Here is an 18,120-nt window from a genome sequence, read left to right on the forward strand (position 1 = left end):
GAAATAAAACTAACAGGAAGGTTCAGTCTCCTCTACCTGAACACCAGCAGTTGCTGCACGCTGCCCTGGGCACCATCTCATCAAGCCAAAATAAAAAATGGTATATCTTGATATGAGCAGCTGGTATGTATTTGGATCAGCCTCACAGACTGCACAGGTTTTGATATTTCTGGAGAAATCAGAAACTTTAAGCTGGTTTGGTATCCTATTAAAGATTTCCAGCTGTGTATCTTGGTATGGTGGGTAGAGAAGCAGCTTAATGTGAATGTTAGGTACCTGTGTAACTCAAATTTTTGTGAATACTGAAGTTTCTGCACTGTTAGTGTAGAATGTCTTCGTCATCCCTATATAAAGTGTCTGCTGGCCATATACAGTAATATAACGACACTTAACATATCCCAAAATCCTTCTACGTCAAAAACATAAAGTTTCCAAAATGCAAAAACATAAACATCTGTTAAAATAATTAGTTAACACCCCAACTAGGACACCTAACATTCTTAAAGAAAACAAATACTCACCTTCAAAAGTTTCTCAACTGCTTCTTTAACATCAACAGAATATTTCTGTGGAAGACATAACTGTCCTTTTGATCTTGTGGGATCTGAATTGAATCCTATAAGAGGTTTATTTCTGTCTAATATTCTTGAGGCTGCAAGTAGGTATGTCCCATCACCGCCAGTGGTCACAATAGCATCAGCCCACTCAATATTTGGGTCTGAATAGTCAAAGCGATACACAACTCTTGTTTCAATACCAGCTGCAGTGAAGACACTATTGACTGTGTTCTCAACACCCTAGGGGAAGCCATCATATATATGAAATATTAGTTAAAACATCAATTACACCAGTACAAGTATCTATTCTTTAAATGTAAAAAGTACCTGAATCTCAAAAATTTTAAATATATATCAAAACTGAAAATAATTAGTGAAATTTCATTGGGTTAAACTGTACAACTGTAGGAAACTACATTACTCAAATAAAATCAAAATAAATAATTAAACATTCAGTATTTGTTGCAGCTGACCTAACTTTTGCATGATTGCATGAATTGCTGAAATATAAATTAGTCAGACCTACTTTTTTCAAAAGAATATGGTCTCATCAATGGCTGATGATGAGTAACAAAATAAAATTAAATAAAAAAAACAGCTAATATCCTTCATAGAAATTGCCACTCTTTGTGGAGTGGCAGTGTCCCAAGCACCAAAAAATACCAAGTTTTTTGGGACTCTATCTATTCAGAGTAGCCAATCCTAAGCATACAGCATATGCAATCTTGTTATCCCTCACTGACAACTGGGAATGAGCCCACATTTTATGCCTTCAGAGTGCAGAGTACTGCCATACTGCAATAACACTCCTCCAGATGATGTGTTAGAAGATAATAATTGATACTCAAGAAAATGAAGTAACATTAAAAAAAAAAAATCTACATAATCGTCATCTTTTCTTGAATGAAAAGTAGGTTAGTAGAGAAGACCTGTGTTGAAATACTCCAAGCATTGGCCATCTCTGAAGATTCAAGAGTCAAATTCCTAAAAGCAATTATCAAAATATGAATGAAAAAATTCTACACTTATTAAGCTCTCAAATAAGAGAGCATTAGAAAAAAACAATAGGTAGAAGGGGAGGGGGGATGCTATTTCAGATGTGGCAGGGTGGCGACAGGAGTGAATGAAGGCAGCAAGTATGAATATGTACCTGTGCATATATATATGTTGTATGGTTGCGAGGCGTGGGCTATGGATAGAGTTGTGCGCAGGAGGATGGACGTGCTGGAAATGAGATGTTTGAGGAAAATGTGTGGTGTGAGGTGGTTTGATCGAGTAAGTAACGTAAGGGTAAGAGAGATGTGTGGAAATAAAAAGAGCGTGGTTGAGAGAGCAGAAGAGGGTGTTTTGAAATGGTTTGGGCACATGGAGAGAATGAGTGAGGAAAGATTGACCAAGAGGATATATGTGTTGGAGGTGGAGGGAACGAGGAGAAGAGGGAGACCAAATTGGAGGTGGAAAGATGGAGTGAAAAAGATTTTGTGTGATCAGGGCCTGAACAAGCAGGAGGGTGAAAGGAGGGCAAGGAATAGAGTGAATTGGAGCGATGTGGTATACAGGGGTTGACGTGCTGTCAGTGGATTGAGTCGGGGCATGTGAAGCGTCTGGGGTAAACCATGGAAAGCTGTGTAGGTATGTATATTTGCGTGTGTGGACGTGTGTATGTACATGTGTATGGGGGGGGGTTGGGCCATTTCTTTCGTCTGTTTCCTTGCGCTACCTCGCAAACGCGGGAGACAGCGACAAAGTATAAAAAAAAAAAAAAAAAAAAATATATATATATATATATATATATATATATATATATATATATATATATATATATATATATATATATATATATATATATATATATATTAAATTTTAGGGAGAATAAAAAGATGTTCTGGAAGGAGGTAAATAAAGTGCGTAAGACAAGGGAGCAAATGGGAACTTCAGTGAAGGGCGCAAATGGGGAGGTGATAACAAGTAGTGGTGATGTGAGAAGGAGATGGAGTGAGTATTTTGAAGGTTTGTTGAATGTGTTTGATGATAGAGTGGCAGATATAGGGTGTTTTGGTCGAGGTGGTGTGCAAAGTGAGAGGGTTAGGGAAAATGATTTGGTAAACAGAGAAGAGGTAGTGAAAGCTTTGCGGAAGATGAAAGCCGGCAAGGCAGCAGGTTTGGATGGTATTGCAGTGGAATTTATTAAAAAAGGGGGTGACTGTATTGTTGACTGGTTGGTAAGGTTATTTAATGTATGTATGACTCATGGTGAGGTGCCTGAGGATTGGCGGAATGCGTGCATAGTGCCATTGTACAAAGGCAAAGGGGATAAGAGTGAGTGCTCAAATTACAGAGGTATAAGTTTGTTGAGTATTCCTGGTAAATTATATGGGAGGGTATTGATTGAGAGGGTGAAGGCATGTACAGAGCATCAGATTGGGGAAGAGCAGTGTGGTTTCAGAAGTGGTAGAGGATGTGTGGATCAGGTGTTTGCTTTGAAGAATGTATGTGAGAAATACTTAGAAAAGCAAATGGATTTGTATGTAGCATTTATGGATCTGGAGAAGGCATATGATAGAGTTGATAGAGATGCTCTGTGGAAGGTATTAAGAATATATGGTGTGGGAGGAAAGTTGTTAGAAGCAGTGAAAAGTTTTTATCGAGGATGTAAGGCATGTGTACGTGTAGGAAGAGAGGAAAGTGATTGGTTCTCAGTGAATGTAGGTTTGTGGCAGGGGTGTGTGATGTCTCCATGGTTGTTTAATTTGTTTATGGATGGGGTTGTTAGGGAGGTAAATGCAAGAGTCCTGGAAAGAGGGGCAAGTATGAAGTCTGTTGGGGATGAGAGAGCTTGGGAAGTGAGTCAGTTGTTGTTCGCTGATGATACAGCGCTGGTGGCTGATTCATGTGAGAAACTGCAGAAGCTGGTGACTGAGTTTGGTAAAGTGTGTGGAAGAAGAAAGTTAAGAGTAAATGTGAATAAGAGCAAGGTTATTAGGTACAGTAGGGTTGAGGGTCAAGTCAACTGGGAGGTGAGTTTGAATGAAGAAAAACTGGAGGAAGTGAAGTGTTTTAGATATCTGGGAGTGGATCTGGCAGCGGATGGAACCATGGAAGCGGAAGTGGATCATAGGGTGGGGGAGGGGGCGAAAATTCTGGGGGCCTTGAAGAATGTGTGGAAGTCGAGAACATTATCTCGGAAAGCAAAAATGGGTATGTTTGAAGGAATAGTGGTTCCAACAATGTTGTATGGTTGCGAGGCGTGGGCTATGGATAGAGTTGTGCGCAGGAGGATGGATGTGCTGGAAATGAGATGTTTGAGGACAATGTGTGGTGTGAGGTGGTTTGATCGAGTGAGTAACGTAAGGGTAAGAGAGATGTGTGGAAATAAAAAGAGCGTGGTTGAGAGAGCAGAAGAGGGTGTTTTGAAGTGGTTTGGGCACATGGAGAGGATGAGTGAGGAAAGATTGACCACGAGGATATATGTGTCGGAGGTGGAAGGAACAAGGAGAAGAGGGAGACCAAATTGGAGGTGGAAAGATGGAGTGAAAAAGATTTTGTGTGATCGGGGCCTGAACATGCAGGAGGGTGAAAGGAGGGCAAGGAATAGAGTGAATTGGAGCGATGTGGTATACCGGGGTTGACGTGCTGTCAGTGGATTGAATCAAGGCATGTGAAGCGTCTGGGGTAAACCATGGAAAGCTGTGTAGGTATGTATATTTGCGTGTGGACGTATGTATATACATGTGTATGGGGGGGGGTTGGGCCATTTCTTTCGTCTGTTTCCTTGCGCTACCTCGCAAACGCGGAAGACAGCGACAAAGTATAAAAAAAAAAAAAAAATATATGTCTGTGTATGTATATGTAGAAATGTATGTGTATGTATATGTGCGTGTATGGAGGAAGTAAAGTGTTTTAGATATCTGGGAGTGGATCTGGCAGCAGATGGAACCATGGAAACGGAAGTGAATCATAGGGTGGGGAAGGGGGCAAAAATCCTGGGAGCCTTGAAGAATGTGTGGAAGTCAAGAACATTATCTCCGAAGGCAAAAATGGCTATGTTTGAAGGAATAGTGGTTCCAACAATGTTGTATGGTTGTGAGGCGTGGGCTATGGATAGAGTTGTGCGCAGGAGGGTGGATGTGCTGGAAATGAGATGTTTGAGGACAATATGTGGTGTGAGGTGATTTGATCGAGTAAGTAATGTAAGGGTAAGAGAGATGTGTGGAAATAAAAAGAGCGTGGTTGAGAGAGCAGAAGAGGGTGTTTTGAAATGGTTTGGGCAAATGGAGAGAATGAGTGAGGAAAGATTGACCAAGAGGATATATGTGTCGGAGGTGGAGGGAACGAGGAGAAGTGGGAGACCAAATTGGAGGTGGAAAGATGGAGTGAAAAAGATTTTGAGTGATCGGGGCCTGAACATGCAGGAGGGTGAAAGGCGGGCAAGGAATAGAGTGAATTGGATCGATGTGGTGTACCGGGGTCGATGTGCTGTCAATGGATTGAATCAGGGCATGTGAAGCGTCTGGGGTAAACCATGGAAAGTTGTGTGGGGCCTGGATGTGGAAAGGGAGCTGTGGTTTCGGGCATTATTGCATGACAGCTAGAGACTGAGTGTGAACGAATTGGGCCTTTGTTGTCTTTTCCTGGCGCTACCTCGCACACACGTGGGGGGAGGGGGATGTTATTCCATGTGTGGTGAGGTGGCGATGGGAATGAATAAAGGCAGACAGTGTGAATTGTGTGCATGTGTATATATGTATGTGTCTGTGTGCGTATATATATGAGTACATTGAGATGTATGGGTATGTATATTTGCGTGTGTGGGCGTGTATGTATATATATGTGTATGGGGGTGGGTTGGGCCACTTCTTTCGTCTGTTTCCTTGCGCTACCTTGCAGACGCGGGAGACAGCGACAAAGCAAAATAATAATGATAATAATAATAATGGCCGTTTATGTATATATATATGTGTATGTGGGTGGTTGGGCCGCCCATTCTTTATCTATTTCCTTTCGCTACCTCGCTGACATAGAAAACAGCAATTAAGTATAATATAATAGAAGTATTCAGTAGAAACATTTGGTAGGAACCTCTTCAAACTCCTAAAGATTTGCCTCTTGCCAGTAGCCTGTTAAGGGTGAGGTAATAAAGGAAAAGTAAGAAGCAGCACTGGAGTTCACTAATTTTGGAGACTGTTGTTGTGGCCACTTCCTTGAAGGAGTTCCAGGTGGGAACAGGCATCACAGATATAGATAGATAGATAGATAGATATATAGAATAAAAGAAAGGTTATATTTTCCGTAACTGATGAAACTAACTCATGGAAAGAATAAAAGCTATCTTACCTAGTAATAAGATGAACGAGAAAACAGAAACAAAAAGAAAAATAGCAAAATGGGAATAATTCTATCAATTTGTTTCATTAGTGACAGACTCAGGAGCAAATGAACAAAGGCCTCATTAGCACACATCCACTCTCAAGATGTCATCTATAACATACTGAAACCAGAGACCACCATCCACACCTAAGACCCACAAACTGTCACGGTTTACCTTTACTGCCTCATATGCCCTGGTTCAACACAATGACAGCACAGCATCCAATATATAATGCAGTGATCCAGTTAATTCAATTTCTCTAAACTCCTGAGAGTTCAGGAGCTGATAGCATAAAGCCTCCTTCACTCCATCCTTCTATTTCCTTGGTCTTCCCCTGCACCAATTTCTGATGTATAGATGCTCTTAGTAAGTCTGTATTTGCTAATCCTTTCTTAATGCCCAAACTATTTCAGCACACCCTGATCAGTTCTCTCAGTTAGACTGCCTACTACCACACCTATCTCATACACTGCAGCTCTTTACACAATCAACTTTACTCACACCACAAATTATTCTTGTGTATTTCTTTACCAACATATTCATCCTTTTCTATCCTTTTGCATCAGTTCTCTCAGTTAGACTGCCTACTACCACACCTATCTCATACACTGTAGCTCTTTACACAATCAACTTTACTCGCACCACAAATTATTCTTGTGTATTTCTTTACCAACATATCCATCCTTTTCTATCCTTTTGCATTCAAGACCCAAGACACATCCACTAAACACTACTGGGCCTGCTTTACCTTTAATTGTACCCATCTCTGCAATGACACCCCTAATTGAGGTTCATCAGGGATTGCCTTAACCATGAGTCCAGTCTTCTTTTCAAAGTTTTGTGGTTGTTCCAGAAAGCTTTTCTTATCTTCTCATTTGTGATCTTTCTTCACTGGAAGATTCCCCTAGGATTATCTACAAAAACAGCTACTGTATAAATCAATTTTCATGCCTAATCTAAAACCAACCTTATGAATGTAATGATGGTACAATAATATATTGTAGTCAGATCCCCTCATCCTTAAACATTTTTCCAATTGTCTTTCTGTCAGTTCTGGGTGACGACGCTTCTCAAATTCATATCTTGAGAGTTTTGTGAGTATGAGAACCTTCTGTGGTTTAAAATTTGCTGGTTCAAGCTGTGGAGGACAAGTCATGGCATATCTTCTTTTGCAGCCACACATTGTTCCTGTGAAAAGGGTATACAGCACAGATATGAAAAAGCATCAAATATTATCTATAAGCCTCAAAAGTCTTTTCATCTATAAGCCTTAAAAAATTTTTCAATCATATTATGAATCTTTATATGTTGCAGTGCATGCTACCTTCTACCATATTTGGAATTGTTCTACAAGATATTGCTGCAATGACAAAATTATTCCTAAAAGAACTGGAAAAGCATTACTTTTACTGTGAGACCTTAATATAAGTGTATCAAGTTTCTATACCTTTCATAAAAACAAGACATTCTATCATTTACTCATTCATAATTACCTCAGGACCTCTTTCTAACCCAAAGCTGTGGTCCTTCCAGCTGCAGGGAAATTAGGATTCTTTCATAGTGAAAAGCTCTTGAATGAGACTGTACTCCCAGAAATAAAGCCTCTACCCAGTCAACACATATACTCAGTTACATAAGATAAAGAAGAGAGGTCAGCATCTGGTAAGGCAAAAGTAGTTTGAAGGTATAGTCGTCCCAACAATGTTATATGAATGTGAGGCATGGGCTATAGATGAGGATGTCCAAAGGATGGTGGATGTGTCGGAAATGAAATGTTTGAGGACAATGTGTGGTATGAGGTAGTTTGATCAAGTAAATAATAAATGAGTAAGAGAGAGGCATGGTAATAAAAAGACTATGATTGAGAGAGCTGAAGAGGTGTGCTGAAATCGTCTGGGTATAAGAAGAGCATGAGTGAGGAGAGATTGACAAAGTGGATATAAGTGTCAGAAGTGAAGGGAAGAAGGGGGAGACCAAATTAGAGGTGAAAGGATGGAGTGGAAAAGATTTTGAGAGATCAAGGCCTGAACATGCAGGAGGGCAAAAGACATGCATGGGACAGAGTGAATTGGAACAATATGGTATGCAGTGGACTGAACCAGGGTATGCGAAGCAGCCAAAGTTATGGATAGTGGCTGTAGTTTCGATGTGTCCCCATGAAAACTAGATAACAGAAGAGAGTAAATGTGGCCGTTTTTTATTTGTTCCTGGAGCTACCTTGCTAATGTGGAAACTGCAGTCAAGCATGGAAAGAATATATTAAAAACAAGTGTTCAATGAAAAACATTGACTTCTTTTACTGATGTAATAAGTGCAAATTTTGATGGATGAAAATTTTTCTCTTTAAGGTAGCATCCCATGAACATAGAGAGATACAGATCTTTTAATATATATCCAATGAGGCTGTCAAGCTTCATATTCAGTTGGCAGGCAGGAGCCTAGGATCACTCTCTGAGAACAACTCAAAAATATTCATAGCTAATATTTGTCTGAATGGAGTCAACTCTCAATTAATCAGCAACTGTCACCACATTGATGTAACCCAACCTGCTTCCCACAAGTTCCTCAAAGCTCATACATTTTCCAGATTGCAAGCACCAACCCAAGGCAGTCACAGAGGGTAAGAGAAAAAAGTTTTTTCAATAAAGGAAAGGAATGCCAGGCAAGGTGAAAAATCCACAAAAAAATCTTCATGGGACAGAACTTTGGAAAGAAAAAGTTTATCATCTATCAAAACCTATATATTTTACAATCTGTCCTAAAAGCAATGAGAACATACCCACACGAAGGAGGTAGGTTAGATAGAAACCTAAAATAAGATTAACGTTAAAGCCAAGATCCTTCAATGGTGAATCGCAGGAGCTCTGCAAATTGATTTTCCTGATGGGAGAATCTCTAGAACCGTAGGGTATGTCAACCATATCAAAAAGTAAGACGCCAGTTGATGAAGGTGGGAGAAGGGTGTCATAAAACTTATTGATTTCCTTAAACTAAACATTCTCTAAGAAGGATGAAATAGAAGCCACTTCTCACAACATCATTCTAGTGTGAGGTCCTAGTTGAGCCAATAAGGGACAATCAATATCCATATAAAAAAAAAGAAAAATGTTAATGATTTGCATGACGCAACAGCACAGGGACCCTGCTTTATATACCTGTATCATTTAAATTCAGTATATAAACTGCCAGAGCAAGTACAAGAGCAAAATTCCGGTATATTTGATGATGTTGGGGGGAGGTACCTTTAAATGCAGACCTCACATTGTTATTGTCGTTCCTGTTACTACAGTGGATATCATTCGGAAGAGCAATGTTCAGAAAAAACTCATTTACAAAATGGCACAAATATAATTCTCACATTTAAAATACTTTTGTAATATCTTCACTTTTCTTACAGTGGAATTGTATATTTTTTAGTGAATCCCTAGTACGTTTGACATCATAATGATTTATATCTTGGAAAAGCACAGAAACACACACTCAATGTAAAGCATAAAAATCCACTTCAAGGAAAATTGCTAATTTCTGTTTAATAATGCTGTATAAATTTTCAGTAGGAGTGCTTCTTCTTTCTAATCCTTATTCTTCCTGGTCTACCCACTGTCAACACATGGATAACAGTAATACACCAGCTGGATAGTTCCACACTTTGGATAAGCATATGATTGAGGTACATCTACACAGTCGGGAGATGGGGTTAGATATACATGAATATTTACAGAGTAAATACTATGGTTTATACATTATGCACATAGGTGAACATAGACTGAAAAATCGTTACAGTAATGCAGGTAGTTAACATACTACTTAGCCCAAGAGAAAACTAAGCTGTTTACTTGCTTAGCTATACACTTGTGATATCATAAGTACAATGATCAGGTAAAATGAGAGATAAAACTGAGTAAAACACAAGCATAAATCAACAGAACTTATGAAAACCACACGTAGTGGCTGAGATTTATCTTAATATTCCGTTTAATACTCAAAATGCACCAAAGATATTGTCGTCATCTAGCTTCTACTATATCAGCTGCTTGCACATGTAGAAAGTAAACACAGCAAATACTGAACACCCTTAGTAAACTAACTTCCTAAGAACGGAATGCAAATCATGTCATATCATTAACATTTCAATTAACATTGAAGATATCATACATCAAGGTTGCTTGGGAAGTTGCATGAAGTTTTCATACGTTCTTCTGATATCTAGTACTGCTTCCCTTACTCCCCCACTCCTGCCATTATCTATTTTTACTGTGTAATAGACAGCCATCAACTAGGGAGGTATATTACTGATACAAACCACCTGGGTATTGGGAAGGTATGAGACAGCTGCATAGTGAGCCAGCACTTCAGCGATTGTCAAGATGCACTTCTCTGACCCAGGTGGCTGTCTTGTCTTTCTGCCTCACTAACACGTGGATAGCTGGCATTCTGTCTACAAACGCACAATCTCTACTTGTTACACATAACACTTGACAGCTCTTAACTCAGACAACTCATTCTCTGTACTCAGATTTTACCACAATGAGCACAATGTACCAGCCCTGCCTTTTGGCAATATGGTAGGAACAATAGATAGAAGTAGGGAAGAACATTAGACTAAAGCATTAGTAGAAACATGAGGTGAAAGTCATGGGTAGGATCATTTGGCAGGAGCATTAGGTACATAAAGCAAGAATGTTAGGCAGACATATTAAACAGAAGTACACATTACTAACATTAGGTAGGAGCCTTGGGAAACACTACAGCTAGAGTTGCCCTCTGCCTGTGGTTTTTTAAGGGTCAGACTCTAAATGGAAAGAAGTGAAACTGGAGCTTATCTTCACTAGTTATGGAGACTCTTCTGCCATAGACATCTTGAGGGAGCTCCCAGAAGGAATGGACATCAGGAAAAATAGAAATGTAATGCTTCAAATCACATTCTCCACGTCTATATCACTTCTACTAGATATAAGAAAGCACTAAAATATATTTCATCCAGATCCATAAGTTATGTCTATAGAGCTCTAAACTGGAACTTTACCACACAATAGACTTTCACCTCCATATGCTCTTTCATTCCATTTTTCATTACCCTTATTTCTATCATCTTTACTCCCAAAGAACAGAATCTATTGCTCAGAATCATGCTTTGCCATTCTTTTTTTCTATTCTGTAAACACCATACTACCATTGCAAATTTAAATAATCTCTAAAGCTATGAATGCCGTGTGGCTATAGCATCACTTACCTTCCGCTAGTCTATATCACTTCTCTGCAACAGAGGACAAAGCGTTACCAGGGACATGGACGACAATCATCCCACAGGATAATGTGCAAAGAGAGCAATTTAAGCTAATGTACACCGAACGGTAACCTTCGAACTCACCTACAACCTATAGTTAGGCAAGTTTAAGATGAACGATGGCCTGAATTACTCTATATACTGTCCTGTGAGGCGACTGTTCCATGTGACGGGTATCCTTTGAAACACCGGTAGCATTTCAGTCCCTTACCTTTCTACTAGCTTTGACATCGTTCACAAACGTTTCTACAATAAGTTACTTATGTGACATTCTTTAACCATACATTTGTTTTTCGTATTTCCAAGTGTGTCTAGCTAATCAAAATGAGACGAATTGGCGTGATTTTGTATATTTTTGCTACTATAACTTCAGGTGGTTAATAATAGTTAAAATCGAATATTTTTCCTAATACCTGTTTTCAGTATACTAGAACATCCGTATCTGAAGAGACTCTTCACAGTATTCATAATTCAAGATGCCAGATAACGACTATTACAGGTCCTTTATGGGTTATTCAACATTTATAATAACTTGAACAAGTTGCTTTTCCTGTGGTTTGTAATTCAGTTCACTGTCTGTGTACAATCTTCTCTCCGGTCCTGGGTTACCATTTGCTGACCTCGTTATTCATCAGCAGGACCTGGCTCTAACCCAATGACTCGCTTTCCCTTGAGATTTCAGATATTCTACATAAAAAATGGAATTTATGAAGGTAGCATGTATGAATATGCACTTGTGTATATATGTATAGGTAAGTGTATATATATGTATGTATACGTTGAAATGTATAGGTATGTATATGGGAGTGTGTGGACGTTCATACTTGTGTATGTGGGTGGGTTGGGCCATTCCTAGCGATAAAGTATAATGATAAATAAACAAATGAATATATATATATATATATATATATATATATATATATATATATATATATATATATATATATATATATATATACATTTTATTATACTTTGTCGCTGACTTCCGCGTTAGCGAGGTAGCGCAAGGAAACAGATGAAAGAATAGCCCAACCCACCATCATACACACGTATTATACATACACACCCACACACGCACATACACATACCTATACATTTCAATGTATACATACATATACATACACAGACAAATATATATATATATATATATATATATATATATAATATATATATATATATATATATATATATATATATATATATATATATATATATATATATATATATATATATATATTGGGAGGTGAGTTTGAATGGAGAAAAACTGGAGGAAGTAAAGTGTTTTAGATATCTGGGAGTGGATCTGGCAGCGGATGGAACCATGGAAGCGGAAGTGGATCATAGGATGGGGGAGGGGGCGAAAATTCTGGGAGCCTTGAAGAATGTGTGGAAGTCGAGAACATTATCTCGGAAAGCAAAAATGGGTATGTTTGAAGGAATAGTGGTTCCAACAATGTTGTATGGTTGTGAGGCGTGGGCTATGGATAGAGTGGTGCGCAGGAGGATGGATGTGCTGGAAATGAGATGTTTGAGGACAATGTGTGGTGTGAGGTGGTTTGATCGAGTAAGTAACGTAAGGGTAAGAGAGATGTGTGGAAATAAAAAGAGCGTGGTTGAGAGAGCAGAAGAGGGTGTTTTGAAATGGTTTGGGCACATGGAGAGAATGAGTGAGGAAAGATTGACCAAGAGGATATATGTGTCGGAGGTGGAGGGAACGAGGAGAAGAGGGAGACCAAATTGGAGGTGGAAAGATGGAGTGAAAAAGATTTTGTGTGATCGGGGCCTGAACATGCAGGAGGGTGAAAGGAGGGCAAGGAATAGAGTGAATTGGAGCGATGTGGTATACCGGGGTTGACGTGCTGTCAGTGGATTGAATCAGGGCATGTGAAGCGTCTGGGGTAAACCATGGAAAGCTGTGTAGGTATGTATATTTGCGTGTGTGGACGTATGTATATACATGTGTATGGGGGTGGGTTGGGCCATTTCTTTCGTCTGTTTCCTTGCGCTACCTCGCAAACGCGGGAGACAGCGACAAAGCAAAGAAAAAAAAAAAAAAAAAATATATATATATATATATATATATATATATATATATATATATATATATATATATATATATGTACGTAGTCATACTTTTTTCATACATATCCGCCATTTCCCGTGTTGGCGGGGTAGCGTTGAGAACAGAGGATTGAGCCTCGGAGGGAATATCCTCACTTGGCCCCCTTCTCTGTTCCTTCTTTTAGAAAATTGAAAAAAAAAAAAAAAACGGGAGGGGATGATTTCCAGCCCCCACTCCCTCCCCTTTTAGTCTCCTTCTACGAAACGCAGGGAAGTATTCTTTCTCCCCTATCCCCAGGGGAGTGATATATATATATATATATATATATATATATATATATATATATATATATATATATATATATATATATATATATATATATATATATATATGGGAACTTCAGTGGAGGGCGCAAATGGGGAGGTGATAACAAGTAGTGGTGATGTGAGAAAGAGATGGAGTGAGTATTTTGAAGGTTTGTTGAATGTGTTTGATGATAGAGTGGCAGATATAGGGTGTTTTGGTCGAGGTGGTGTGCAAAGTGAGAGGGTTAGGGAAAATGATTTGGTAAACATAGAAGAAGTAGTAAAAGCTTTGCGGAAGATGAAAGCCGGCAAGGCAGCAGGTTTGGATGGTATTGCAGTGGAATTTATTAAAAAAGGGGGTGACTGTATTATTGACTGGTTGGTAAGGTTATCTAATGTATGTATGACTCATGGTGAGGTGCCTGAGGATTGGCGGAATGCGTGCATAGTGCCATTGTACAAAGGCAAAGGGGTTAAGAGTGAGTGCTCAAATTTCAGAGGTATAAGTTTGTTGAGTATTCCTGGTAAATTATATGGGAGGGTATTGATTGAGAGGGTGAAGGTATGTACAGAGCATCAGATTGGGGAAGAGCAGTGTGGTTTCAGAAGTGGTAGAGGATGTGTGGATCAGGTGTTTGCTTTGAAGAATGTATGTGAGAAATACTTAGAAAAGCAAATGGATTTGTATGTAGCATCTATGAATCTGGAGAAGGCATATGATAGAGTTGATAGAGATGCTCTGTGGAAGGTATTAAGAATATATGGTGTGGGAGGCAAGTTGTTAGAAGCAGTGAAAAGTTTTTATCGAGGATGTAAGGCATGTGTACGTGTAGGAAGAGAGGAAAGTGATTGGTTCTCAGTGAATGTAGGTTTGCGGCAGGGGTGTGTGATGTCTCCATGGTTGTTTAATTTGTTTATGGATGGGGTTGTTAGGGAGGTGAATGCAAGAGTTTTGGAAAGAGGGGCAAGTATGAAGTCTGTTGGGGATGAGAGAGCTTGGGAAGTGAGTCAGTTGTTGTTCGCTGATGATACAGCGCTGGTGGCTGATTCATGTGAGAAACTGCAGAAGCTGGTGACTGAGTTTGGTAAAGTGTGTGAAAGAAGAAAGTTAAGAGTAAATGTGAATAAGAGCAAGGTTATTAGGTACAGTAGGGTTGAGGGTCAAGTCAATTGGGAGGTGAGTTTGAATGGAGAAAAACTGGAGGAAGTAAAGTGTTTTAGATATCTGGGAGTGGATCTGGCAGCGGATGGAACCATGGAAGCGGAAGTGGATCATAGGGTGGGGGAGGGGGCGAAAATCCTGGGAGCCTTGAAGAATGTGTGGAAGTCGAGAACATTATCTCGGAAAGCAAAAATGGGTATGTTTGAAGGAATAGTGGTTCCAACAATGTTGTATGGTTGCGAGGCGTGGGCTATGGATAGAGTTGTGCGCAGGAGGATGGATGTGCTGGAAATGAGATGTTTGAGGACAATGTGTGGTGTGAGGTGGTTTGATCGAGTAAGTAACGTAAGGGTATGAGAGATGTGTGGAAATAAAAAGAGCGTGGTTGAGAGAGCAGAAGAGGGTGTTTTGAAATGGTTTGGGCACATGGACAGAATGAGTGAGGAAAGATTGACCAAGAGGATATATGTGTCGGAGGTGGAGGGAACGAGGAGAAGTGGGAGACCAAATTGGAGGTGGAAAGATGGAGTGAAAAAGATTTTGTGTGGTCGGGGCCTGAACATGCAGGAGGGTGAAAGGAGGGCAAGGAATAGAGTGAATTGGATCGATGTGGTATACCGTGGTTGATGTGCTGTCAGTGGATTGAATCAGGGCATGTGAAGCGTCTGGGGTAAACCATGGAAAGCTGTGTAGGTATGTATATTTGCGTGTGTGGACGTATGTATATACATGTGTATGGGGGTGGGTTGGGCCATTTCTTTCGTCTGTTTCCTTGCGCTACCTCGCAAACGCGGGAGACAGCGACAAAAGTATATATATATATATATATATATATATATATATATATATATATATATATATGTATGTATATATATATATATGTCATCCTGGGGTTAGGGGAGAAAGAATACTTCCCACGTATTCCCTGCGTGTCGCAGAAGGCGACTAAAAGGGGAGGGAGCGGGGGGCTGGAAATCCTCCCCTCTCATTTTTTTTTTTTTTTTTAATTTTCCAAAAGAAGGAACAGAGAAGGGGGCCAGGTGAGGATACTCCTTCAGTGGCCCAGTCCTCTGTTCTTAACGCTACCTCGCTAACGCGGGAAATGTCGAATAGTTTGAAAGAAAAAAAAGATATATATATATATATATATATATATATATATATATATATATATATATATATATATATATATATATATATATATATATATATAACTAGAAGGGGCGGGAACGGGGGGCTGAACCTTTCCCCCATTCCTCTCGTGTTTCTACAAGAAGGGACAGAATAAGGAGCCAAGCTTGGAGTGCTCATCCTCCTCGAAGGCTCAGGCTGGAGTGTCTAAATGCTTGTGGACATAACCTAGATGAGAAGAGAGAAAGGGAAGAGATAGGTGGTATGTTTGAGGAAATGAACCTGGATGTTCTGGCTCTGAGTGAAACAAAGCTCAAGGGTAAAGAGGAAAAATGATTTGGAAATGTCTTAGAAGTAAAATCAGGAACCTGGATACCCCCTCCACAAGCCGAGCTTGGTTACCCGCCCCACAACGTATTTTGGTTTGTGACGGTGAAAGTTAATGGACTTGAGGTTAATGGTCTAGCCAGTCCCATCAGCTCGCCACCGTAACCTGGTCAGTGGCTGCCACTCTCCCAGGGTGGCAGCCCACTCCTAATGTGCCTAGCCCTTGCCCCAGGGTGGCCAGTCTACTCTCCCAGGTGTTGCCGGGCCTGACAAACATAACATGTACGTACACGATATAACCATACTGATACAATACAATAGTAACTTCTTCACAGACTAAGATCACTGAGAATCAAATCGCGCCAAAATAACTATCTTATGAGTAACTTACGAAACATCCACCGTGTAAGGTACCTGTAATCAATAAACATCGTTGTTAAAGAAGTTAAGTAAGATATGCGAGGCGAAGAGTCGAGTCTAGAACCACCACTTCCATCGACCACACTAGCCATGATTCACTGTTGCTGATTTCCAGATGACTTAACACTAATAATAACGGTTTGTGATGTACATCGTTACTTGTTCGATTGCCACCTTACATAGCAGTATATTACTTCTATCACCAATAAAGCCCGCAGTCCAATCAACAGAAAGTCAGAGAACGGCTTTAATTAGCAGTTCTGTCGCTGTGTCCACCACAGTTGGCTAAGTTTAGGCATCTAACTACGGGAGTCCAAGTTATGTTCTCTTCTAACTTTGTGAACATCACAACCCTGGCGCTGCTCCCACACCAGTGCAACATGTTACTCCCACTAGCAAACTCCTGCTTCCGCTAACACACATCCGTTTTCAGACCATCAGATTAATGTGTGATAATGCATGAGTTGTTCCTAGTCTCTGCCTCAATGTATGACAGGTCATGAGCTGTTTCCATGTCATTGTATCAAGGTATGACAGGTCGGAAGCTGTTCCCAGGTCATAAGGTCAACGTGGTGATTGTCAGAATGTCCAGCCGAAGTGCCACCCTATTTCCCCGGGACGGACGAGAGCAACTGCCGTCAAGTTCCACTGACGTGGTTGGGCATGCCAGGGATCGTAACAGAGGGGAGGGGGAAGAGGTGGCAGATGTGAGGGACTTGCCCACTCTGTGGACAACCACGGTGATGGGTGTCAGCAGTGGCATGGGTGTGCCCAGGTCTTACCCCAGTCCGGGGTTCTGTCTAGGTGACGACCACCCGGTCGGTCTATGTCCACTGCAAGTGTCGAGACTGCAGGAGGGGCGCGGCAGCTAGACACGGAAACCAACTGACAAATCTCCGCAACACTGATTACAAAAGTGAGGAATCCAAAGCGGTGGTCGGGTGAAGAGGCAGCAACGTGGCAGCACGGCAACAACAACACCAAGAATCAACCAACTCTATACTTCACCACACTACATCTTTCCCCATGTTTACCCACTCACTCAGGGAGAGGCACCATACACCACTCACTCGGGGAGAGGCACCAACACCACTCACTCAGGGAGAGGCACCAACACCACTCACTCTGGGAGAGGCACCAACACCACTCACTCAGGGAGAGGCACCATACACCACTCACTCAGGGAGAGGCACCAGACACCACTCACTCAGGGAGAGGCACTATACACCACTCACTCAGGGAGAGGCACCAACACCACTCACTCAGGGAGAGGCACCAACACCACTCACTCAGGGAGAGGCACCACACACCAATCAAAAGCAACAGTCATCACTACCGATCTCAGGATCACTGGAATTCGCTTCATGGGTCACATCTGAGAACAGTAGAGGACTTAAGTGTTGCTACCCACCACCACCCTCAACTAGACCGAAGCACCGACAAACAACGGCCACAAAAACAGTAATTAATCATGTCATATCAAGATTACGTCAACCCTTTT

General features: G+C 40.6%; 1 protein-coding gene across 5 annotated transcripts in view; it reads right to left on the minus strand.

The window, feature by feature from the left end:
- Positions 1 to 18,120, minus strand: part of Nadk2 (NAD kinase 2, mitochondrial) — a 98,255-nt gene that overhangs the window by 21,408 nt on the left and 58,727 nt on the right. For 2 of the 5 annotated variants that reach the window (XM_071683528.1, XM_071683527.1), the window contains exons 1-3: positions 11,626 to 11,832; positions 6,893 to 7,113; positions 522 to 797 (exon numbers count right to left, since the gene is read on the minus strand). In XM_071683528.1, coding sequence (XP_071539629.1) covers positions 522 to 797; positions 6,893 to 7,113; positions 11,626 to 11,680 — 552 coding nt within the window. In that variant the 5' untranslated portion in view covers positions 11,681 to 11,832. Of the gene's footprint in view, positions 1 to 521; positions 798 to 6,892; positions 7,114 to 10,646; positions 10,771 to 11,296; positions 11,512 to 11,625; positions 11,833 to 18,120 lie in introns of those variants that run through there. The other 3 variants (XM_071683530.1, XM_071683531.1, XM_071683529.1) reach the window with 3 other exon arrangements.

Source organism: Panulirus ornatus, chromosome 36, assembly GCF_036320965.1.
Source record: "Panulirus ornatus isolate Po-2019 chromosome 36, ASM3632096v1, whole genome shotgun sequence".
In the NCBI taxonomy this organism is placed as follows: Eukaryota; Metazoa; Arthropoda; class Malacostraca; order Decapoda; family Palinuridae; genus Panulirus; species Panulirus ornatus.